This window comes from Balaenoptera ricei, chromosome 4 (genome assembly GCF_028023285.1).
Source record: "Balaenoptera ricei isolate mBalRic1 chromosome 4, mBalRic1.hap2, whole genome shotgun sequence".
Lineage (NCBI taxonomy): Eukaryota > Metazoa > Chordata > Mammalia > Artiodactyla > Balaenopteridae > Balaenoptera > Balaenoptera ricei.
The window spans coordinates 73,473,498-73,500,268 of NC_082642.1; the positions used below are offsets into that span (position 1 = coordinate 73,473,498).

General features: G+C 37.6%; 1 protein-coding gene across 3 annotated transcripts; it reads right to left on the reverse strand.

Moving 5' to 3' along the window:
* Window positions 1–349: 349 nt before the first annotated feature.
* On the reverse strand, window positions 350–26,771 carry ZMAT3 (zinc finger matrin-type 3). 3 transcript variants are annotated; one of them, XM_059922034.1, is made up of 7 exons: window positions 26,594–26,771; window positions 26,329–26,418; window positions 22,741–23,067; window positions 6,732–6,851; window positions 3,830–3,996; window positions 3,611–3,711; window positions 350–1,651 (listed from the first exon to the last, which is right to left on the reverse strand). In XM_059922034.1, the coding sequence occupies exons 3-7, from the start codon at window positions 23,008–23,010 to the stop codon at window positions 1,443–1,445; spliced, it is 867 nt and encodes a 288-aa protein (XP_059778017.1). In that variant the 5' UTR covers window positions 23,011–23,067; window positions 26,329–26,418; window positions 26,594–26,771; the 3' UTR covers window positions 350–1,442. The 3 variants fall into 3 exon arrangements, with proteins under 3 accessions (XP_059778017.1, XP_059778015.1, XP_059778016.1); XM_059922032.1 differs by having other exon boundaries at window positions 350–1,654; XM_059922033.1 differs by lacking the exon at window positions 26,329–26,418 and having other exon boundaries at window positions 350–1,654.

Sequence of the window (26,771 nt, forward strand, 5' to 3'; positions counted from 1 at the left end):
TCAAGGAAAAATAGGAGTTTTGTTTTTAATTAATAATATAAGCAATCAAAAGTGAATTTACCATAGTGCAAAGATACTGCTCAATACAAACTACCTGGTGAACATGGCCTTTCAAAAGAAGTATAGATGAGCACCAGTCTTATGCATGTAAATATAGTAAATAGGTAAAATATGGTTAATGAAAGTTCATAGAATCCTCCATTATTTAATCTAGATATAACACTAGAGCTTCTCATTTTAAAAACAAGAACAAAAATAATAATACTGTTGAAATGATCAGATATGAAAGTAATCTATAATATATTTTTATTATCTTCAAGGAAGCTAGATTATAAAGAATAATGCCAAAGTTCAGGTATTTTTCTACTGGAAATGATGATACTAAAATTTGATTAACTTTTTAAAAAAATTCTTCTCTATCTCAGAAATAGTAAAGGTGTGGTATTTTTCAGGACAGTCAACAAAGTAGCAAGACAAAGAAGAATGTAAGTAAAACGTAAGGATCTGTTTACCTAAAAAGTCTACCAAAACAAACATCAAGGGATCTGAACTTACAGTTGAGACCATCATATAAGTACATGTTATTATCATCAAGTAACTCTAAATTGAAATATCAAACACATTTCATTTCCTAAAACCAAATGAAAAAAATGTTTTTTTTTTTTTTAAATCACATCTATTCTAAACTCATTGGATATTCAAATGTGGGGCTTGGAAAACCCACAACATAGCTGGGGCATGAAAATGAGCTTATTGGATAAGCTAATTCAACTGGTGGAAAAAAAGAGGTGGGAAGAAGGTGAATTTAAATTTGTGAAATTCACAACCGGAAATGAAGTTTCACTGTTTGGAAGTACACAAGCACATTAGAACTGTCTGAATCCAAGAAAACCTTCATTTCAATAATTGGAGGACATGATAAAGAGAAAAACTGTCCTGGGAAGGACTCTAATGCAGTTTTACATAGTATATCCTACTGACAATGCATTGAGTTGAGGTGGTGATTCCAAAGAAGCCTTGGGAAACTAAAATCTTTGCTTACCTGTTTTTACTATGATCTCAAGCAAGAACTCAATAAAATTATTTATTTAGCAGTACATAACACTAAAACTGCAAAAAAAGATGAAGCTTTTAAATAGTTAAAGCTCTAAGTGGTCAGGCTACTAGTTGACCAGAACTTGGTCAAGATAAAAAGTTATTTTTCATGGGGTAGGTAGGTCACAGGCTTTAAGCAGCTCAACACAACTGACCTGAAAAAGTATCATGACTTAAGCACGTTCTCTTCCTTCCCCAGTTTTGACACCTCGTGGACCCACTGCAGGTTACGTGTATTAACATTAAGCAGAGGAATGTACTCATATCAAAAGAACCACAAGGCAGAACATGTTGACAGAAGGCAAACAACAGGCAGGACAAGGTGCTCTATCTGAATATGACAATCACTATACATATCCCAGATTCTCCATCTCATTCCTGTACCGCTGTTCAGACACCTTGCTTTTATGTTGCTTGCTCTCTAAATGCTGCCGGAATTCCATTTCTTCGCCGGCCCCAACATTACACATGGAGCAGTAAAACTGGCCACTTGGAGTAACGCACATGGCCAGATCACGTGGAATTCTCTGCCGAGAGCGGGGATTGAAGTAAGGACCTGCTAAAGCAAGAGGCAAAAGTAATGTATTCACTTCAACATACTAAGTGAATGGTGGTCTGACCAATTATCACTGTAATTTGTAATTCTAAGCTCAAAGTATAAAATTCACAGATTCCTAGCTTTAAAAGAATGTAAAGTTAATGGGTTTTTAAAATTACAGTTTTATACAGGTTCAATCTAAAAAGCTAAAATGATTCCTCCAACTATTGTCAGAAATGTTACTGTAGAGCCAGACCCAAACTCTAAAAGACAATGTCTCTAAAAAGTAAATATAATTTAAAAAATACTTTCATTTCCAAGCATTATATCAAAATCTGTATAATTATGCTAATTCTTTAATCCAAAAATTCTACTTGTAAGAATTATACTAAGAAAATGTTGAGAATTTTTGCATAGAGATTTATGAGCAAGGACATTTATTTCATCAGAGTTTATAAAAGCTTTTTTGGGAGGGTGAGGGGAAAGGAAAGATCCAAAAATATAACTCAAAAAATCATGGTAATGAATACAATGAAAAACTATACAGTCACTAAAAACAATGTTATAGAAAACTCTTTAGTAACAATATTTGATTATAATATGCTATTAAGTAAAATAAGAATATCACAAAATATGATTACATTTCCATTTTACAGAAGTAACATACACAAAGAATTGGAATGACGTATACAAAAATAGTGGAATTACTGATAATTTTTTTCTTTACGTAACTGACTTCTTGAGTTGGACCATTAGCTCAATAATTTTCTGCTTTTCCTTTCTACTATAATAATAAACATTTAAGGCTTTTCTCAAAATGTTACTTTAACTGCATGCTACAAATATTGATGTATTTTTATTACTATCTGGGTCTAAGAATTCTCCATCACCAGTATGATTTCTTCTTTGGCCCATGAGTTATTTAGAAATGTTTAAAAACTTCCAAACACATAAAAATTTTGTTTGCTTTTTTATATTTTTATTATTGAATAAAAATAATCTCATTTAATTGTACTCTGATCAGAGAACATAAGTCTAAACCACCTTCTACCCTAAAGTTTTTTTTATCTAATATTAAGATAGCTATCTGAGCTTCCTTCATTTCAGCTGAATATTTTTTACCTAATCTTAAAATCTTTGTCTTTTAACTGGGACTTTAGTAAGTTTACATTTATTGCAATTACTGATATATGTTTAGATTTTCATTAATCTTATTATATTGTGCTTTCTATATGTCCCTTTTTTCTATGCTTCTCTTGCCTTTCCAATTAGCTTTTTGTTGTTGTTGTTTGTTTTACTGTTCACATGAGTGACCTCTGCTCATATGTGTATGCACTGGAGGCTGGGGTAGGGATATGATGAGGGACTGCTCAGTCCTACTCTCCCTACTGAAGGTAATCAGAAAATGCAGTAAATATTCCTATAAACTAGTAATTCTGAACTGAAGGTATATATCAGAATCACTGCTGAAGCATTTTCAAAACACACATATGTCTGAGTACCACTCTAAACTTACTGATTGAAAATCTCTAAGTCATGGTTCAGCCATGTGTATTTTACAAAAACTCCCCAGATAATCTGAGTCACTACCCTGGTTAAACACCACTACTATAATTTTTATTTTTCCCAATAAATGGGGATTTAATATGGTGCAACTTTAAACCAAATAGCCCATTTTTATAATGCATTTCAATGTCTCAGCTGACAAATACCAGAAGAAACATAAAGGTACTGTGATAAGAGACCTTAAAACATAGACTTGGTTTAAAATCAAAATAAATAATACACTAAATAGGAAATAAATAAATAAATAAATAAGACCTGAAATAAACACCAGCTTGAAAAACCACTAGACCAATTCCACAAAACAACAGCTAACCCCAAATTCTCAGGGCTATCTATTACCATTAAAGGAAATAAAAATAGAGAAGACCATTTGCAGAACATAGTGAAGGTATGTGGAAATCCACAGAATACCTGAATTATTCTGTACTGCATACATATTTCTCCTATTAGGCATCATCTTATATTCATTCCCTTCTTTCCGGGTCCGCCGTTGACCAACCTCTGAGGATTCTCTGGAGAAGAGAAATTTTAAAAGAGTGAGACTTCTAAACAAGGATCCCTTTCAACTCTTTTCTCTCTAGAGACATTCTCACATAACACGCTGGCCTAAGAGAAAACAGCAATACCTACGAGAATGAGTTACTTTGAGCTTCCGCAAGCCGCAGCCTCTTGGCATGATTCTTCCCTTGATAGTGAGCCTGGGCCACAGCCGGAGAACTGAAGGAGGCATCACAGAGCTTACAGTAATCATTCTCTGTGGCCAGAATCACTCTGCCTCCTGGCTTAAAGGAGCTCATCTGACAGCAAAGATATGAGAAACAAGGTTTTAAAATGTGCACTTTATTCTCTTCTTCTCCTCAAAGTTCCTTCCTTCTAAGAGTTGAAAAATAACCGAACGTTATGGCATGACCACGAACACTCAGCTTTATAAGGACAGGAAATAATTCATTCCAGAAAGAAAAAGAAAAAAGAAAAAATGGCTGGGAGACAATCATTGTTTTGCATTACAATCACCTGTGTACCAAACTGATGAATGCCTCATTGCTATCTCCATTGAAGAAATTTTAGAAAAGAAGTTTAAAAACCCAATATGGAAGATTTAGGGCAGTACAGGTAAGGCCTAAAATCACATTACCAGAAAGAACGAAGTCCTCCCAGAATCCATCAACAAGTATTTACTGAATGCCTACTGTTTATAGGGCTTGCTACCTAATGCAAAAGTGATATACAGACATGTATTTAAAAAATGAGCCCCTGTCCTCAGAGTCTATAAATTAGCTACAGATATAGTATAATTAGGGGGGAAATAACCAGCAGATCCAGACAATTGTATTCAGGTTGGGAAACAGGGAGTTAAGGGAAACCTAACACAGTGCCTGGAAAATAGTGTGAACTCAGTAAGTATTGCTGGGTTAACAAAACATGACACATTAGATTTTGGCTAAAGAAGAATAAAATATACAATAAAGAATCTGGAAAGCATATCATATCAGGACCAGCTGAAGGAAATAGCACTGTTTCACCTGGAAGGGAAGATTTTTCTGGGGACAGGATAACTGTTTTCAAAAATCACAAAGGGCTATGCTATGAAAGAAGCCTAAGGCTGTTTTCCCAGGAGGGTGGAGCCAGCTGAAAACAGTCCCTAACAGGAAGCAGCTGTCCATTTTTAGAGCAGCCTTCAGGTATTAGCACTGAGACAACTACTCAGCCTGAAGATCTCTCTGGGTATTTTCCTGTCCTCTGATTCTGTTTTTAACATATCTCATTTTCCCCACAAATTCATGAGGACAGAGGAACAGCTGATATTGCTATCCACACTGTAAGTACTGAAAAACTGACACTCAGAAAAGTAAAATTATACCATGGTGTTTAGGAGTAAAGGTCTAACGTCAAGAGAAATCATTGCTCCACCACTTTATAAAATTTGTAACACGATGGACAAGTTACTTAGTTTACCTGGGCTTTTAATAAACTTCCGGGTGAAACCAATGCTGCTGGCCCATGGATCATACTTTGAGAAATAAGGTCAATACCTCTGAGTTGTTGCAAGCATTAAATGAAGTCAGGACCCAGGCCAGGAATGAGGCAAGGGAGGCACTTGCCATGGGCACACAATTTAAGGGAGCATCAAAAAACTCAGCAATCAGGATTAAAAATACTTAATGGGGGGCTTCCCTTGTGGCACAGCAGTTAAGAATCTGTCTGCCACTGCAGGGGACACGGGTTTGAGCCCTAGTCCGGGAAGATCACACATGTCGTGGAGCAGCTAAGCCTGAATGCCACAACTACTGAGCCTGTGCTCTAGAGCCCGCGAGCCACAACTACTGAGCCCACGAGCCACAGCTACTGAAGCCCGCATGCCTAGAGCCCGTGCTCCGCAACAAGAGAGGCCACCGCAGTGAGAAGCCCGCGCACCGCAACGAAGAGTAGCCCCTGCTCACCCCAACTAGAGAAAGCCCGCGTGCGGCAACGAAGACCCAAAATAAATAAATAGAAATAAAAATAAATAAATAAATAGAATTTAGAAAAAAATACTTAATGGAATATTTTTACCAATCAAACTTACTGCAAAAAAAATCAATGAGGAACAAAATATCAAAATTTAAAAAAAAAGACAGGATCAGCAACAGTGCCATGTCAAGCCACACTGCTGCTTAAGGCAAAAGGAAAATTAATAATACTTATCCTGTCTTTAAGTTTTTGACATTTTGTTCACCATTGACTTTTTCACGTTAATTTTGAATTTTTAAAATATCACATTATTTATCTTGATTACTGAGTATTTTGGCTCCCTCTTAAATTCTGTGCCTAAGTCAACTGCATCCCTCATCTCACCCTAGGCCCAGCTCTGAATGAAGTAATGCATGAAAAGCGCTTAGCAGAGTACCTGGCATAGTAAGTACTCAATTAAAGTGATTCTTATTTATTATTATTTATGACCTATAGAAAAATAATACTTCAAAGACAGAGTAGCATCCATATTTCAGAGGCTATTAAAGTACAGGAATATCCTGCCTCAAAGCACCTGATCTATCTCCCAAAGAGTGAAAGGAACTTGGCTCTCAAGTGTGTGTCATGATACCAAAGTCCAGAAAGAGTTTATACAGGCTCTCTGCATAGAGGTAAGAAAAGGGCAGCCTCAAGAAACTGATCTTGCTGGAAGGCAAAATATAAAGTCAATGGGATTAACTGCAATAGAGATATAAATGTTTAAAAATCTCTCATTCAGGGCTTCGCCTAGACATTCAGGGCCATTTAACCCAGAATTTTGAGAAATGCATAGAGAAAGACTCATGAAATAATTTTGTTTCATCATTTCATGCACCGTAACCAAAGCCAATGAGAAATCTTGGGATTCGTGGATTTTTGCATGCATTAAATCCAGCACCACGGAGTTCAAGGAGTTAAAAGCACTAAGTAGGACCTTTTAGGAATATTTGCTCAACGGTACCTTGATGGGCACATAGACAACAAATTTTATCCATGACCATCTGTGCATAGGACAGCCCCCACCTTGACACACGTGTCTCACCTGCGGAGGGACTGGAACAGCTGGAGTAGCCACAGGTTCCACTGCGTTGCTCATTCTGGCAGGAGGAGGACAGCTGTTTGCTGCATAGTAATTTCGTAGTTTCTTACCATGATTTTTACCCTAGAAGTAAAATGAAATGAGAAATCACCGTGAGGAAAATTTGTCAAATTGAGTTAACGTATTCACTGAAAAATAAATAAATAAATAAATTTTATTCTTTCAGAGATATGCAACAGTGGGATAAACAGACCACTAGCTAGATTTGATTATTACACCTTAAAGCAGAAGAGTCTACTCTTTGATTCTAACAGAAGGATTAAATTTATCTGGGAACAATAAGAGAACAAAGCCAAAAGACATTAATTTCCTATATATTTCTGGAAAAGTACCACACTTTCCAGATCTGTGTCCTCTCCCAACTTGTTGCCATTCATATGCCACCGCCTAAATATGAATTTTATGACACTCTGATCTAATCTACTTTATAAGTCAGTAATGAAATGGATAATCCAATTACTTTTACAAAAATAGCACTTACAGAGCATCTTTTTACTTACAAAGAACTCTCATATGCATTAGCTCATTTGCCACTCACAAAAATCCCGTAAGAGGAATTTGTTAATGTTATCCACATATGACAGCTGAGAAACTGCAATCCAGAGAGTGTGGGGAACTTGCCCCCAACACCTTCAGGAGGCCTAGCAATGGGGCCAGAGCTTGAGGCAGGCCTTCTGAATCGAAAGCAAGGCCCTTTTTCAGTACAGCATGATGGCTTCAGGATACACTGTGAACCTCTATTAAAATGGCTTTCCTCTCTCATCATGTTTTGTTTAATTTATTATTCACAAGTTTATGGCTGAGCTGATAAAAACTGGTGGGAAGGGTCAGTGGTCTAAAAGCATTCTAAATGAGGGTAAAACCATATATTATTCTTTAAACTGCACTGTAAAATCCAAACCTGTAGACAAATATTTATTCACCATCTACTACATGCTAAGCCCTAGAAATAAATAGGACTAGCATATTGTCTAGAGGAGGAGACAGATATGTAAGCAGTTAAAAGAATGAGCTAAGTTCCACTTTTTGGCCACTGGAATGCTGTAAAGGTGCTTTTACCGTGGTCACAGTGATCTCCAGGAGTCAAATACAACAGTCACATCTGTGCCGTCATTATGCTCTAAGAAGCACCATACTATTCATACTCCCTCCTTCTATTGTCTTCTATGACTACCTCTTACCTCCCTACCTCTCATTCTCTAAATGTTGCAGCGTCCAATGCACTACCCTCAGCCCTCTTTTATCTCCATCTATACGCAAACTCTAGGTTGTTTTACCCAGTCTCACAGCTTTAAAATATAATCAATAAGTTGGTGACTCCCAAAATTACCTATCTCCATCCCTGTTATGGGCTGATTGCTTGTGTCCCTCCAAAATTCCTATTTTGAAATCTAATCCCAATGGGATGGTATCTGGAGGTGGGACCTTTGGGAGGTAATTAGGTCATGAGGGTAAAGCCTAATTAGTGCCCTTTAAAGAAGAGGCCAGAGAGCTCCCCGGCCCTCTTTTCACCATGTAAGGATATAAGGAGATATCCTTACATATAAGGATATAAGGCTGTCTGCAATCTGGAAGAGGACTTCGCCAGAACCCACACATGCTAGCTCTCCGATCTCAGACTTCCAGCCTTTAGAACTGTGAGAAATAAATGTTTGTTGTTTAAGCCACCCAGTCTATGTAATTTTATAGCAGCCCCAACAGACTAAGACAATCCCTGACCTTCCGAGCCATATACCCAACTGCCTTCGTGCGATCCACACGTTGCATTCTTTTTTTTTTTTTTTTAAAGTATTTGTTTTTATTTATTTATTTATGACTGTGTTGGGTCTTCGTTTCTGTGCGAGGGCTTTCTCTAATTGTGGCAAGCGGGGGCCACTCTTCATTGCGGTGCACGGGCCTCTCACTATCGCGGCCTCTCTTGTTGCGGAGCACAGGCTCCAGACGTGCAGGCTCAGTAATTGTGGCTCACGGGCCCAGCTGCTCCGCGGCACGTGGGATCTTCCCAGACCAGGGCTCGAACCCGTGTCCCCTGTATTGGCAGGCAGATTCTCAACCACTGCGCCACACATTGCATTCTTAAGAGGCATATCCAACTTAAAACATCTAAAACATAAATTTGGGTTCCCTCCCCACCACAGAACTTTCTCATCAGTGCCACCACCACTATTCATCCACATGTCAGTAAACGGCACTACAGTCCACCCAGTTACTCAAGAAAAGCCGAGGGGTCCTTTTCTTGAGTCCATCTCTCCTTAAAGCCAACACATGCAATCCATCGGCAAGTCTTGTCAGCCTACCTCCAAAATATATTTCCTAAGTCATTCCATTTCTTTCCATGGACACTCAAATGCCACAGTAATCCAAGCTACCAACTTTTTTCACTTGTAGTGGGCAGCACCTCCCAATGGTCTCTGCTCTACACTCTCATCCCCCAAGCATTCTCCTCATATAAGCCATACTGACAACTCTAGACATAAATCACATCTTGTCACCTCTCACTTAAAATCTTCCAATGGCCTCCCACTACACATAAACTAAAATCCACAACTCTTACCTGTAGGTCCCATTTGATCTGGTCCTGTCTCTTCTTGGATTTGATTTCACACAGCACCCCTTCCTCCTCATCACGTTCCTGCCTCACGGCCCGTCATGCTGTTCCTTAAACATGCCAAACACATGGACTCTAGGGCCTTTGTACTCGCTATTCCTTCTGCTTAGAATGTTCTTTCCAATCTCTGCATGGCTGGCTCCTTCTTATCTTTCAGGTCTCAACCCAAACAGCATCTCACTCAACCTGAGGTGTCACCCCCATCGCCCAAACCCCACTCCCCACACACACTCTCCGTCACACCGCCACACTGTCTGCTTTCACTTTATCATAGTGCTACTCATCACTATCCGAAATAATGTTTGCTTATATTTGTCTCTTTCCTACCCTCTGGAATGTAGACTCCTTGAAAATAAGGGCCTTGTCTGTCTTGTATAGCCCCAATTTCTAGAACAGTTTCTAACATATAGCAGGCAATCAATCAATACTTGTTGGATAAATGAATCACTATTATAGTGGAGATAAGGAACAAACTGCTAGGAGAACACAGAGAAGGAATGGCTTACTTCTGCCTGAGTGTGTCAGGGAAAGCTTCCCTGAAAAGGGGACATGTGAGTTATCTTTTAAAATAAGCAAGTTTACTAGGCAGGTAGGGAGTGAGGGGAAAGAAAACTGGGAAAGAGGAAATAGTGTGAGCAAAGGCCCAGTCTGCTGGAGAGATGGTCTTCAGGATCCTTTGGAAAAGAGGTAGGAGTTGATATACACAGGGAGCTAATTATTCGTGGCTTTGTCCATGATACAGAACTCAGACTTCAGAGGCAGTAGGGGGCCCTCTGAACGACTTTAAGCAAAGCAGTTACATGACTGGATTGCATTTGATAAAGATCATAGGAAATGTGAAGACAGAGAAGAGAGCCAAAGACAAAGCCCTAGGATGATACAATATAGTGCAGTAGAGAATGAGGATCCAGAAAAATGAGATTGAGAATGCCTGGTTTATGAAGTAAAATGAAAACTCAGAGAAGTGTGGCATTATGGAAGTCTAGAACAAGGTGTTTCAAAAGAAGAGTCTAGGTATATACATTATTAACCCAGGAACTTTTACTTCCAGATATCACAAAACAGAAACACACATATAAGGAGGTACCTATAATAAATGTTCCCAGAAGGACGGTTTGTAACCACTGAAAAGTGGAAACAACTTAAGTGTCCAACTACAGGATAATGGATAAACTGTTCATACAATGTAACACTTACTACAGGATAATGGATAAACTGTTCATACAATGTAACACTATACTGTAGTGAAAATACAAGTCCTAGGCCGTGCGTGTCAACATAAATGATTCTCATAACAAAATGCTGAATAAAAAGAACATGTTGGAAAAGAAGATGTGTAAGAATAATCACTTTAATCTGGGGGTTAAAATATGAAAACCACTACATTTTTTATAGGAAGATACATATGTAGCAAAAGTACAAAAAAGTGTGGGGCGGGGACAATAAATACCAACTTAGTATAGTGGCTACATCTGGGAGCATAGGAGCAGCTACTGTTGGGAAAGGACACAGCTTCAATTGAATTGATAATTTTCACTCTTGAAGCTAGATGGCAAATACACATGTTCATTATATTATTTTAAATACTTTTTATGTCTGAGGGGCTTCAAAATGATTTTAAAACACCAATAACAAAAAAAGGAGTGGTTCACCAGGTCAGGACAGAGAAGTAATACTTGGATTTGAAAAGACACAGGTCAAGAATAACTTTGGTAAGAACCACTTCAGTAGAGTAGCAGGGGATAAAAGGTCATATGAAGTGGCTTAGAGAGAGAATGGGAGATGTGAAAATGGACACAACCAATATAGGCAGCTATACAGAAGAGTTCTACCATGACAGGGAGCAGAGAAATAGGGTACAGAGTTAGAAGGGGAAATGGGTCAACAGATTTTCTTTAAGATGGCTTAGGCTTGTTTGCATGACAACAGGAGGAAGTCAATAAAAACAAAAGAACAGATGATGCAGGAGCTACAGTATAGCTATAGAAGCATAGTCCATAAAAAGGCAGAAGAAGATGAGGTGCACAGGACTATGGGAGGGATCAACTTCACATAGTGTCAAGCATTTTATTTCCAAAGCAGTATCCACAGTAGTATTCGAGCAGATATTGCATCCATACATAACGACAATAATGGCAATTAACAATTTTGAGCACTTATGTGACAGGCAGTATATAAACACTTCATAAATATTATCTCATTTAACCTTCACAAAATCCCTATTAAGTAGGTATAATTATTATCCCTATTTTACATATGAGGAAACTAAGTTCAGAGAGTTAAAAATTTGCCCAAGAGCTTTCAGATAGCTAGGTAGAGGCTGCCCAGATTTGCATTTCTACATATATCCTCTATGAACAATATAGAACAATAAGAAAAACAAATAAAACTGCACAAAAACCATGTCCTCCATACAACTAGAAGCCACAGAATGCCCAGACTCCAAAATAACTGTAAGTGAAAAAGAAAAAACATCAAATCCCAGGGAGTAATCACTCATGCTCCTGCCACAAGCCTTCACAGTAAGCAAGAGCAGTCCAACAAAAACTGAAGGACAGAGAAAAGAGGGAGCTAGCAGCAGGCCTAAAATTGCTTTATAACCACTACCAGAAAAAGTAAATCCCTTAATTTTATAAATACTAAAACATGATCCAGTCACTGACTGCTGGAGAGGGACTTAAATGTACACATGATCTGAAGTGGGTATCTTCAAAGTGGCTTCTAGGGTAGAAAAAAGGCAAAAAGGAAGGGAGAGGCACCCTTTGGCAACTGGCAGGTGAAGGGGAAAAGAAGCAAAACAGGAAAAGTTAGCGTCCTTCAGGCCAAAACAGAACAAAGCAAAAATCAGAGGACATGCAAACACTCTCCTGACCACTGTAAAAAAAAAAACAAAAAAAATTCACAAATTATTAAAGAACTGGACTTTGATACAGTGATAGAAGAGGTTGCCATTGAATTAAGAATCTCATAAACTACCCAAAATCCACATAATGAATAGACAAAAACAAATCAATTCTATACAAAGTTACTACCAAAAAAAATCAATACATCTCAGCAAATGCACCACCCCTCAAAAAAAAAAAAAAAAAGAAGAAGAAAACAACACTCCAAACTGAATTAAATATAGTATTCAAACAAAACTTCGAGGATATAAAAAATCACCTTGAATCAGGAATTCAAAATGTACAAAGAAAAACGGGCAAAACGTAATGAGAAATGAAAAGAAGGAAAATTAAACTCAGGAAAGAAAAATATAATTATGTCAAAAATGTGGAGTAAATACAAGTGTCAAAGAAGAATAGACTCAAATGAAAATGTAATAAGAGGCATTGAAGAAAGACAGAAAAGCAGTCAAGAAAATAAAAATGATACAAAGAAAAAATTTTAATGGGTCAGAGAGGAAGCAATGGAAGTGAAGACAAGTAAAGAAGGAATAACTTATGTAAAACTGGAGTCCCTGAAGAAGAAAAGCAAAACAATCAAACAGAACTAATATTTGAGGGACTTCCCTGGTGGTCCAGTAGTTAAGACTCCGCACTTCCAGTGCCGGGGGTGCAGGTTCAATCCCTGGGTGGTGAACTGAGGTCCCACATGCCACTCAGCATGGCCAAAAAAAAAAAAGAAAAACTAGTATTGGAAAATATAATTGTCCAAAATTGTCTAAAATTGTCCAAAAGTAAATGAAGATCTGAATCTACATACTGAAAAGGCATACCAGGTATCTGAACAATCAAATCTGGGGTAGATCTTTTAAAAGGTATGAGACTTCAAAGAAAAAGAAAAAAGTCCTCAAGTTCTCCAGGCAAAAAGATCAAATAACTTACAAAGGCAAAAGAATTAGAATGGCATCCACAATATGCAAAACAAGACAATAATGGAGCAGCATTTTTAAAGAAATAAAGTGTGGAACAAGGATTTTATGTCCAGCCAACTCTTCCTGTATCAAGTGTCAAGACTATAGAAAAACATTTTTAAATATATAAGACCTTAGGAATTCAATACTTAAAAGTCACTCTTGAGAAATCTATTAGAGCTTCATTCAACAAAGAAATGACTGGGAAAACTTCAGCAAAAGGGCTGATGGTAAGTATTTTCATATGTCTCATTGTATCAAAGACTAAATAAAAGGTGAAGATGAGGGTGAAAGATCAATGTTCAAATATTATACATTATGATACAATGGAAATAAGGCAAAAAAAAATGGGAAGAAAAAGGAAAGAGGAAAGTAGAATAAGCTATTGATTCTGCAATAGGCAACTGTTGGGATACCATTAAAAACTGACAAACCAGACAGTAAAACATTAAATAACCAAACAGGCTGGTAAAATCATTTTAAATAGTATAAACAATAAGAGAATGAAAATGGACTACAAAGGATGGTATGGTGTGACACTTTTCTAAATATACCTTTATGTATGATTCTGACTTTTAGAACTATGTTAACATTTTACAGACTTAGAAAAAGAATCAAAGCCAACAAGAATTGGGGAAGACCCAAAATGAAATACATACAAACAGAAATAAGCCTAACTATATGAAAAAATAAATAACATAACCACACTGAAGGCGGAGTGAAGAAAAAAACTATTCACATATTCACATAGTCTCAAAGTTATCTCCCCCATGATACTTATTAAGCACAAAAAGAAAAATAGTAACTTTACAAAGGACAAACCTAGCAGGTAGCACCTTTATAAACTAAGTAACTTTGTATAACAGTACTTTAACTACACACTGTAATGCTAAAGACAAAAAGAACAATGCACAAATATTTCCTTCTCATTAGTAGGCTTGTTTTTCAAAAGGACATAGATTATCAATCCCTGAACTACTTTATGTGTACTGTGAGTGAGTGTGTGTCTGTGTTGTGAATAATGAAAGTCCAGGTTTCTCACTATCAAAGAAAGGAGTTAAACATTAAGATAAGATGGAAAGCTGGAATGAACACTGTCATGTTGTATTGAAATTTTAAGCATCAGCCTGAACTCAGTTTTCAATATGTGTACATATAGATAAATACAAATGTATGTATACATACATATATATTACTAGCTCTATCATGAGAAGATCTAGAAGCAATGACACTCCAGTACCAAAGGGCACACCTAACACTTAGATTTTGGTTTCTAAATACCATTCTCCAATAAAAGAAACCTCCTTGAAGAAATGGTTGGCATGGGGAAGGTACAACAAAATCCTGGAATATTTTGTATTGTCAGAAAGTAAGGAACTATGCAAAAAATTATGGAGACATATCAAAAGAACATAAGCAGCAGCCTGAAGGGACACACACTGGTCAAATGTGAGACAGTTAAAACATCAAAATAAATTATAGTAAGTGTTTATATCCCTGGAATAAAATAATAATCCATAGTGATATTAATTAATTAATTAATTAACTAACTAATTAAGAAGAAAAAAGTCCTTCTTTAAAGTAAAATTCTAACTATAAATGTAGAAAGAATGATTAAAACAGAAAAATCACCGTTCGGCAAACACCACAGTAATAATCGTTGCAGGGAAGAATCATCAATAGATGCTAAAATCACTGAGTAAAAATATAATGAGAAATATTCACATAGCCTCAAAGTATCCCCCCATATGATACTTATTAAACATGAGAAGAAAAATAATAACTTTACAAAGGAGAACCCTGGCAGGCACCACATTAACCAGTGATCAAAGTTAACAGCACCAGTGATGCAAAATATTCACATCATGTCCTTCCCAATATGAGGAACTGGGAAGGACACAACGTTGGTTCTGTGGTATTCCTGTCCAAAAATCCTGAATTTAATCATAAGAAAACAACAAACAAACCCAAATTGGGACATTCTACAAAACAACTCTTCAAACATTGCAAGATGGTAAAAAGCATAGAAAAACTTAAGCCAACCAGATTAAAGAATACATAACAACTACATGCAAAATTTTATCCTGGATTGGATCCTGGAATCAGAAAAAGTACATTAGTAGACAATTGGTGAAATGTAAACAGTCTGTGGATTAGATAATATTGTTGTTATCAGTGTTTTCCTGATTTTGCTAATTGCACTGCAGTTACATAAAATATCAAATTTGGAGAATCTGATGAGGTGCATGCAGAAATTTTTTAGAAGCGTTTTGTAAGTTAAAAGTTACTCAAATTAAAAAGTTAATAAAATAAAATAAAACTTGCCCAAAGCCACAAGTAAATGCCAGAGCTGGGAACACTCTTGTTCCAGACCCCATACCAACCTGCTCCACTGCACCTTAGGACAACTAAACACAATTAAAGACTAACTCAGGTACCAGGAACTGTCCTAAATGTCTTAAACATACTAACTTGCAGGTATTATAAGTATCATCATTATCATCATCATCTTCATGAGGCATAGAGAAATGAGGAAATATTTCCAATATCATACATCTAGTAAGTAGTAAGACTACAACTTGAACACTAGTCTAACCCCAAAGTCCATGATTTCATGTTCTTAACTAATATCCTATAAAACAGATGCTAGAAAAGAAAATAATAAGAAATCAAGAGATCCTTAAAAATTAAAGATATGATTGTCAAAATAAAAAAAAATTCAACATAGCATTAGAATTTAAGAATATCTCTCAGAAATTAAAGAAATAAGAGAGAAGAGTTAAGAAGTATGAAGAATCAATCCAGCTAATCCAAGATAGAGCTAACAGAATTACTGGGGAAAAAAAAAGAGAGAGAAAATATAGAGAAGAATATTATCAAGGAAGTAATACCAAAGAAAATTCCCCAGAGTTCAAGAGAAACAGGAGTATGCAAACTGAAAGGATCCACTAGTGCTGGCAGGGACAAATGAATAAAGACCCAGACCTAGACACATCCATCATTGTGAAATTTCAGATACCAAGGATAAAAAGGAAAGCCTAAAAACTTCCAGAAAAAAAAAAACTCCAAATTAAAGTGGGTCACCCACAAGAGAATAAGAATCTGAATAAGATTTCTCTTCAGCAACACTAGGAAGACAAAAAAACAAAACAAATCAAAACAATACACACACATACACAAACACAAAAAAATGCAGTATAGCCTTTAACATTCTTAGGAAAATAATTTTCAGCCTGGAACAGAACTGTCAAATATGAAGATATAATACAGACATTTTTAGAAACATAAAGGCTCAGAAAAATTTATTTCCCATTCATTACTCCATCACTTTTTTATTTTTATTTTTTTGATGTGGACCATTTTTAAAGCCTTTATTGAACTTGTTACAGTATTGTTTCTGTTTTTTTTTTTTTAATTTTATTTATTTATTTATTTATTTTATTTAGGGCTGTGTTGGGTCTTCGTTTCTGTGTGAGGGCTTTCTCTAGTTGTGGCAAGTGGGGGCCACTCCTCATCGCAGTGCGCGGGCCTCTCACCGTCGCGGCCTCTCTTGTTGTGGAACACAGGCTCCAGACGCGCAGGCTCAGTAATTGTGGCTCACGGGCCCAGCTGCTCCGCGGCATGTGGGATCTTCCCAGACCAGGGCTCGAACCCGTGTTCCCTGCATTGGCAGGCAGACTCTCAACCACCGCGCCACCAGGGTAGCCCATTGTTTCTGTTTTATGTTTTGGTTTTTTGGCTGCAAGGCATGTGGGATCTTAGCTCCCCGACCAGGGATCAAACCTGCACCCCCTGCATTGGAAGGTGAAGTCTTAACCAGTGGACCTCCAGGGAAGTCCCTCCCTCACTTTAAAGAGAGAGATGTGTTGTAATATAAACTTATATTTATCCTTTCTTCCTTCAAGTAAGGTGAAGATGTACTCCAACAAACAAGATTAAAAAAAAAAAAGAAAACATGTATATTTAGAAATAGTAGCCTAAGCCATAGAGTAATGAAGAGAAGTTCAAAATTAACAGCTGTGCAGCAAAGCCAGAGGGCAACCAGTTGAGACTGGAGCAAGAAGATAGAGGGATCTGGAAGGCGGGGTGGGGGTGGGGGGCGGTGAGGATCCCACACAATAGACAGAGTGATCAAGAGTTGGAGGGGAAAATGAGGATATGATAAAAATACATTATGTATGAAAAAGAAAGGAGAAAAGAAAAGCAATGAAAAACTATAGGGAATACAAAAATCTACAAAATGAAGTCATGATCCAAATGTAAAATATCTAGTCCAAATTAGAACAGGAAATCAGTGGGTTTCATGAAGATAAGTGAAATGGACTGTAAACAATAAACAGAAAGATTAAGAAACTAGTAGATTTTTTTAAGGCATAAGATTCTTCTCTGTATATTTTTTTAAAGTGTGAGAAACTCAAAGAAAAACAAAAAGCTATTTCAAAGTTATAATCCACATGTGAAGCAAACTAAAATGGACATGATTTTGAGTAACTGGTGACTTAAAAGAAAGGGCTACCCATCTGAACACCTCTTTTAAGTAGCATGGAATCATGACATTGGAAACAAAGAGAAAGAAACAGCTTTGCAGTGAATATTTCCCTACTGTTAATAATGCAAAAGCTGAATATCAATTTTCAACAGTCGGAATCAACCTGCACATATGAAGCATGGGACACTTAATTTGATTATAGAATAAACAAAAATGTGATAAACCTTGATAGTGTCAAAATAAAACTACAGCCAACCCAAGATGGGAGGTAGAAAGAAGAATGGAGAAGAAAGAAAAGGTAGGGGATGGATAAGGAAGGGAGAACCGGTGATTACTGCTTTTCATTACAAGTACTTTGTTCTATAGGCATTATTTTGCGAAAAATATCTTTTAATGTTTTAAGGAGAAAGCTGTTACCAGTGCAAATGCTACAAAGAGGTCAAGTGAGAAAGAGCTAGATTTGGCCTGTTAAATCACAGATGATCTTGAAAAGACCATTTCTCTAGAATATTGGAATGGAAACCAGAGTCCGGTGGGCTGGGAAATGAATGGGAAATGAAGACCTGAAGAGGACAAGTATACCCAGCAGAACTCTAAGGACAGGAGAGAAGAAAAGAAAGGTCGCTAACAAGAAGAATTAAAAAGAAAGGGAAGGTTGTTGTTGCTGTTTTTATTTACATGGGGAAAAAACCTGAGCATGTTTTTAATTTGACTAAGGTAAAGAAGAGATGACAGGTGATGAAATCCAGAGTACAGGATGAGGAATCAGCCTTGTACAGAAGAAGGGATATCTATTCTTCTGAAATACAAAGAAATGAGGTAGGGATGGATTCAGTTTGGGAGGCAGAAAGGTGGTGAGATCCAGCTAACAGGATCACGAAGAGCTTCTATCCACGAATGAAGTGTATTTTGACCATTCTCAGTACACTGCAAGTTCCTATGAAAAACAATCAGATGGGAAATTTTTGAAAACATAAAAATTAGCTGAAATTAGAGATTATGCTATCCAAAGCTGGGTGATCAATGTGAAAATGTATGTGCCAAAATCAGTACTTTAAATTTGGGGATAACATCAGTTGCATTCTCTTTATTATGAATTAAGATCACTACCTTCAGTATTACAATTCTAGAGCTACTTTTTCCCCGTGTTCTATCTCTCTTTCTTTCTTTTTTTTTTTTTTTTTATTTTTTGGCTGCATTGGGTCTTCGTTGTGGTGCGCGGGCTTTCTCTAGTTGTGGCGAGCAGGGGCTACTCTTCATTGAGGTGCGCAGGCTTCTCATTGCAGTGGCTTGTCTTTGTTGCAGAACACAGGCTCTAGGCACGCGGGCTTCAGTAGTTGTGGCACACGGGCTCAGCAGTTGTGACTTGTGGGCTCTAGAGCACAGGCTCAGTAGTTGTGGCACACGGGCTTAGTTGCTCCACAGCAATGTGGGATCTTCCAGGACCAGGGCTCGACCCTGTGTCCCCTGCATTGGCAGGCAGATTCCTAACTACTGCACCACCAGGGAAGTCCCTGTCTCTCTTTCAAATTAACCTGATTACTATGATAGGTTATTATTTGGCTACTAAATATTACAAATAGAAATCTATGTTTATGACAGATTTTAAAAATTTACCTTGAGTAACTAGTTCTTTTTCAAAAGAGTACAGGAATTAACAGAAAAAAAAAATGGTTGACTTTATTTTAAAATGTAGATGCTTTAGCAAAATTTATCCATGCTTTTTGCTTTCTAAATTTCTGTTAATGACCTTCCATCCTAAAGTGGTTCTTCCTCTGGGCATTTATGCTGCTGAAACAGTGTTATGTTACTCCATGCCAGGCTTACCCTAAGTAATCTGAAGCCTGCAGACAAATTTTAATAAAATGAAGACATGTTTTTCCTCCAAAGATTTTACTTTAAATTATAACTAAAGCCATAATTTTGAGACCACAAAAATATGTACCCTCATTAAAAATAAAACAACAGCTAAGGGTATCTTGAAGCAAGCTGACTGGGTTAAAAAGTCCTGGGAATAAAACTAAATCTGTGATGACCACTGATACTCATGGGTCATTGCTAAGGCAGCCCCAACTTAAGAACACAAGGATGGCAGGGAAAGATCGCAGTGAGCTTAAAGGGAAGTATTTATTGAGTGGTTTCCATTGTGTGTCCTGGATTACTGGAACATGATATGGTCAGACTCTAGTGTAACACCACTCAAACCAGACTAGAGGTTGTTTACAATACCCTGGGCAATTTGAAACTCTGAGATTTCAACAATGGCATCAACTAACTAAAACATTTTGAGTAATGTAATCAACTGTGATTTATTACCTCACATGAATGTGTTTCTAGCTTATAAATAAGCTACCACTGACCCCTTTTATCTCACACATAATTGAAATAATGAATTTGTAGTCTTGGTATCACTCTGTATTAAAAATTACAAAGCAAGTTTTTAGAGTCGAAATAAAACTTTACTCCCACCATCTCATCAGCCATTAGCTTTATTAGTCTACAATCATTGCCATTCTGCCTATTTCTGGTTCGCAATAAGACTTACTCATTAGTCTTACTCTTGTCTTTAGCAGCCTTTTAAAATCACAGCCTATTCATGTACCCTTGGTGTAGTCTTTGATGCATCTTTCAGGCCAACATTTCTATGCTTTCCTTCTATGTTGGTTCACCCACCTCTAGGTTGTGTTCATGTTCTGATTGTTTATTATTCTGATTTACTCTTTGATCCACACTCTCTCATCCTGACATTTCTATCTCGTTGAAATCCAGATTTCACATCTAAATTAGCTTTTGTCTATGCTATCCTAATGAAATTGCTCTGTACTTGTATACATCAACTACTTTGCTTTGTTTCTCTGCAGAAAACTTCTTCTTCTTTAAGACTTACCAGTGACATTGGTTTCATTAAAATCTTTGCTTCTAAGCTCTTAGGAACCGGCTTTTATTACACCCAAACTTTTCATTTTCCATTAGGTTCCACTCCCTTGATACCTGCTTGCTTCTTCTCTACTCTAACCCTCCTTAGTTTTTGGCTGCTTAAATTGTTTCTATGACAGTCTGTCCTTTTCCTCCAACTTTTCCACTTAAAAATTCTGATTATTGAGAAATTTATCTAAAACTTACTTCCATTTTCTTCTATTTTCTAATTTATATATTCGCTGTATCACTGAGGGAGCTGAAATTAAGTATATATTACTCGTCAGCTAAAAAGTTCAGAGCGCACACACACACAAATGTAGAAGAAAAGAAAAAACCTAAATAAATGTTGATTCTCTTTCTTATCTAGTTTAAGCCTTAGAATCCAATGACCCTGCTCAAACTGAATTCTCTCTATGCATAACCAGAAGCATCCATCACTGTCTATAAAGTCACAAAGTGATATTAGGAGAAAAAAAGGCAGGAGGTGTATGCACAATCCATGCACACATATTAGAATTACACATTGCCCGAGAGTTTTCCCTCCTAAAAGTAAACAACTCTTCTGTAAAGAGTAATTATATGTTTGTATGACACACAAGTGGGTTTGCTCCCAAGTTAATGGTTTACTAGGGGCTTTACACAGCTAAAAATCAAAACTTTAGAACACAGGCTTGATTTTTCATAGTGAGTCGTAGGCCATAAAACCGAATATTCCACAGGAACAAATTAAGACAAAAACTAGCACTGTGTCTTGGATTTGAGATAGATCATCCATCCTGACAGACTCCAACTGAATGGCAAAACAGGCAAAGGAAGACCCTGTATAAAACCATCGTCGAGGGGAGTGGTACACAGAGAGAATAAGAGTAGGGGTTGGGGAAAAGGAAAAAAATGTAAACTAAAACCAGAAGAGGCCTTTATGAACCAATAATGACACGTGCCAAGATTTGGGCGATAATCAACTCAACTTTTTGCACCAGAGGGCAAAACAAACCCAAACAACGGGAACTCCAGAGAAGTAACATATCATGTTTTCCCCTAAATCTCAGAGAAAACAATTCACCACCAAAATGTTTCTGATGTACAATCACAAAGTGACACAATTATCAGTCTTCAAGATCAAAACAAAACAAAAAAGACTTACACCCAGAGTAAATAAAAACTTTAAGTTGGAGAAAGTTATAGAGGCACAATAGAAGAAACATCTTTGTAACAGTCATCTTTCTACCATACTGTCTTATTATTTTAGATATTCATGCAGAGAATAGATAGTCAAATCAATGATAACCCAGAAGATACACTTTCATTCAAAAGCTTGGCCTCAATTGCTTCTTTGAGCTCTTTTCTCAAAAAAAGGATATAATTTTATATACAGAAAACAATCTAGAATAAAAAGAAATACTGTACTCTTTCTAGCCAAAATTTAATTTTCCATTTGTTCTTAGGTAATAACATCCTTTAAAATTGTCCTTTCCACTAGTTATTCTACATGGAGGTGGAAGCTTTACATCTTAGAAATAAGTAACAGCTCATACTAAAGGCTAAAAGGAGTCAGAGTATGATTATTAAAAATGAAGAACAGGGCTCAATACTGCAATGTCATTTTATTCTCACTACAGAAAGATACCTGTGTTTTCCTTAGCAGTGACAGAGGCCAACAGGAAAAGCATAAGATTCTTAGACAGAGAATACCCTGAACTGATACAAACTGTATTAGCTAGAAGAGAATATTTATAAAACTAATTCTTCTAAACAATTTTGACACTGGATTGAGTTTGGTACACCATGTTTCAAACAGCTGTTCTCCTTAGGATCACAGGTTCAAACGCGCATAGACGATTTACATTTAACAACTGGTAAGCAATCAAATGCCACACAGCTAAGTGTAGGAGGTTGAGAGAGACGCCATTCTATGAAAAGTGATGCTTTCTTTTAAAGTAGGAACATTGTGCTTTTAGCCAAACAAATACTTAGCCATCTTATAATTCCAGGCACAACTGGTCATTTCAGAGACAACTCTGAATTGGGCAGAGCCCTGAAATGTTCTCCCACTAAATGCCTGATTTTTCTTTTCTTCCCTTACCTGATAATGAGCCTGGGCTTGCTGTGCTGAGTTCAAGGTGACATTGCAGAGCTTGCAGTACAGGGGCTTACAAAGCTCCTCCAGGGCAGTGTCTTGCTCCCCTCCCTTAGGTAACTCTTCTTCCCCTGCCAGAGGCAAGGAAGCCTCCTGCCCAAAAGGCTTCTGCGGCGGAAGCGGCAAGGTTCCTGTAGACCTGGCGGCCACTGACATAGGAGGAGAGGATGAGGGCCGCTTAGGCAGAGGAAGCCCGGCGTGTTGCAAGAGGATCATTGGGTAGGAAAGACTTGGGCATAATCCAGTGGGTGACGAGAAGTCGGGTCTTCAGATCTGAATCAACAGCAAAAAAATACTTGAAAATGTGTCCTCTGCAATATGACGTGTAAATGACCACACCATCTGCCCCTTCCTCTACTTCTCCAAACCATCTTTAGGACTCCTTTCCTTTTACCTCATCCAGCAGACTGCCCCTGTGTGTTAATCCACACTGACACAGTGCTCTTCCACTGAGAACAGCTTTATAGATCTGGCTTGATTTTGCTTGGCACAGCTCCAAATGCAGTCCCTCTGGCCCAGGAACATTACTAACAGTATTGCATCCGTGGCTAATTAAATCTAAAAATCACATGGCTGAAATGGACATCAAAGGTCACCCAGTCCAGACCCCTTCCCTCAGGCACACTTAAACACTCCTGATGATAATAATGCATAGACAAAAAAAAAAAAACACCACCAGCAAAGAACCTTAGCAAATATCTCCTTTCCGTGCAAACTAGTCTTTCTATCCAAATGATATCAAAAAGAATGAAATAAAGAGTGTCACTGCTCAGATTACTGTAAGCACTTCTAGAACTAGCTAAAATATCAAGGAACTCTGGGAAAAAATCTGAGTTACCATGTGACAAAAATAAATAAAAGTGTACCTTCTGATCAACTAGTAATATTTAAATAATTGAGCCAATGACTCCTCAGAGCAGAGGCTGCAAGCAGACAACCTATACGCCACATGCAGTCACAGATGTGCTCTGTTTGGAATATACAGTGTTTTGTTTTGCTTTCATTTTTAAATTGAATTAAAGTCAACATTTAAAAATCAAAAGATTTGTGGCTCCTCTTGATAAAAGGGTGATCTGGCAACACTTGGCCCATGGTCCTACATGGGCAATAATTAGCTAGTTAGTGCTGAGAGGCACTGTCCTGGGGTAGCCAAGCTTGCGTTCTCTAGGCCACCTCAGTCCCCACTCAGCCTGCTGCCTATATTCATTACTTGCCTGCTCCCCGTAGGCTTGAGTTTAAGACCCCACCTCATATAGCCTTAGACGGTATTCATGAGTCCACTATAAAATCAGAGTATTTTCTCTCCCTCTAGAGGTAAATTACCTACATGAAATAGTGTATCAAGTAAATGTCCAATGGCGTACTGAATCACACTACCACAAGCCCCAATATAATTCTAGTTCCTCAGTCTTTCGACTACTTGCTTTCCCCTTCTTATTAAATAACTGATAGTCTCTATTCTGTTTCCCTCAGAAAAGACCCAGTATGTTCCAATCCCACTTCAATTTTATCGATACGATTTCTCCGGCCTCCCACCCAGATGGCAACTTCTAACCCTGAGTATCTCAAAATGAACCACAGTATGCACTTTGAGTTCCCACGATTCTAATTAACCCAAATTAAAATCCTTATTTCAAAATCCTCTATTCTTTTCACTCTCAATACTATTAAAACCTCTTTTCTTGGTCAATAGAATATGGCTATTTTAAGCTGCTGAAATTTCCCACCTGCAATAGAAATGTGTACATTTTATGACAATAATAGATTTACTGAAATTAACCAAGAACATTTTGAAAAGTTAGAAGTCTCTCTTACCACATTTAATAAGTACATACACATGGAAATTGCAACCAAGTAACAGCTTTTATACTAAATTCAGGGTCTTGGGGCAGCAAAGGACATCAGTGCAATGGGAAAATAATATAGTAAAGGACAAAGTACATAAATTATTAGTCATAGTACTTAACAATACTTCTCATTAAACATGATATTTAGAAAAACAACAATATTATTTTATTCTCAAGCAGAAGTATGCTGTCCATGTCTCTGAGAATATTTTTTTAAAAAGCAATACAGATTTAGAACATTTAAAAAGTCAGGGTCTCTATAACCATATTATTTCTCTCAATTAAATCAAAGACATTCAGAAAGCAAAGGCAGACATGGATATTTTGAAAAGGGAAACTAAGGAGACAAAGACCACTTTTTTTAAGTTCAACTACCTAATTATAATAATTCATAATATTAAAAAACTACACATACCACCTGTACAGAGACATACTGATACCAAAGTGCCAACGACAAGCTGCCAGTTCAGAAGAGAAATGGTGGAGGAGGGTGTCAAAACATCTGGATAAAGGAAATCAGCAATATAAACAGAAAATCAAATGCTACCAAATGCCTAGACATGTCTGGACTTGTTTTATGAAAGTTTACTCCCACTTGAGGAAATACCATCATGTGTCTCCCCCAGTGTTGTCTACAGGTTTCCATCAAAATAAAGGCCTGATAAAATCCCCTGAATTGAAGAAAAAATTCTCACCAAGTACAGACTTACCCATCATTGCATCTTACCTTTATAATGTTTAAAGAACAGCTAGATAGTCCAAAATTCTTTCTTGTAATATTTAACAATCGAAACAATGTCAACTCCCCCCAAAAGCATCTGTGCATGACAATTACATCAGGTATTTCTATACTTGCAAAAAAAAAAAAAAAAAAACTAGCGTAAAATAAAAATCTAAAAGAAATACTAAAACGAAGCCTTCAGTGAAAGCAGGAATGGTGGAATATAAAGAAACTCAAAGCACTTGCGACTCAGATCTGCTCAACCACCGCATTAGATTAAAAGAAACTAACTTGATAGCTGATGTAAATAAAATATTCCTCGGATCATAAAAGCCATTCAATTTGATGCTTGAAGTGGCATAAATGAAGGATTTATGGTGGTTAATATCCCGGTTGGGAAGGGGTTGAGGGGACAATAAAGAAAATCAAAGCCTCAGTGTACCCTATTTAAAGAAAACGAATGATCATATAGCATAGTTTTCATGATCGGACTGGGGCCTACTCTTCACTTACTGTATTAAAGACAACCACTTTCTCATTTGGAGAAATCTTCTTAGGAAAGGGAACACAATAAAGGAACAGGTTACTGGCACCTCAGCGAACTAGAGAAGTCTGTAATTGGGAATTCTGGAAACGAGGGAAAGACGGTGAGCATTATTCAAAGGTCATCAGAACGCAGCGAGAAGGAATGAGAGAGAGGAAAATAGAAAAATAATCAGTTGAGGTAAGGTATATCACATAAGGAAGACCCAAAAGAACGGAAGAATCTGGGGGGAGAAGAGGCCTTGGTGGATTGGCGAATGTTTTCTAGGCTCAGCTATGACGGTTCCTAATCCTAGGGAACCTTTCACGTTATTTTAATCAAAGCTACATATACTTCAGCATCGCCCACATATACCTTACATTCTTAAAATGTGCATGCATACACACGAGCGCGCACGCACATACATACACATACACACGCACCTCAATCCCGTAAGGATGCCATCACGAAAGATGGAATCCCCGGTCTCCCACGGGGCGGGGGCAAGCGCGAGGGCCAAGGCAGCTGCACGCCTAAAATGATCCAAACAGTACACGTGAAATGCTTATAAACAAACAGATAAATAAAAGCAGCGCAAGCCTGTCACGTGGAGGGCAGGTGGAACGACCGCACCGGAAAGGAACTCCTTGTCCCGTCGCTCCTGTGCTCTTCCTAAATGCCCCAAGGCTCGCGATCGCCCGCACTTACCGGAACCCCCGGAACGCGCCGGGAGTCTGGGCGCCGCGTCTGCTCGGGACGTCTGTCCTACGCACCCCGCTCGGCCCGGTTCAACTCCGGCTCCCTCCCCGCAACTTTCTTGCTGGTCCCGCCGAGCCCCCTCCGCAGCTAAAGGCTGACTGTCAAAAGTCAGTCCAACCGGACCCAC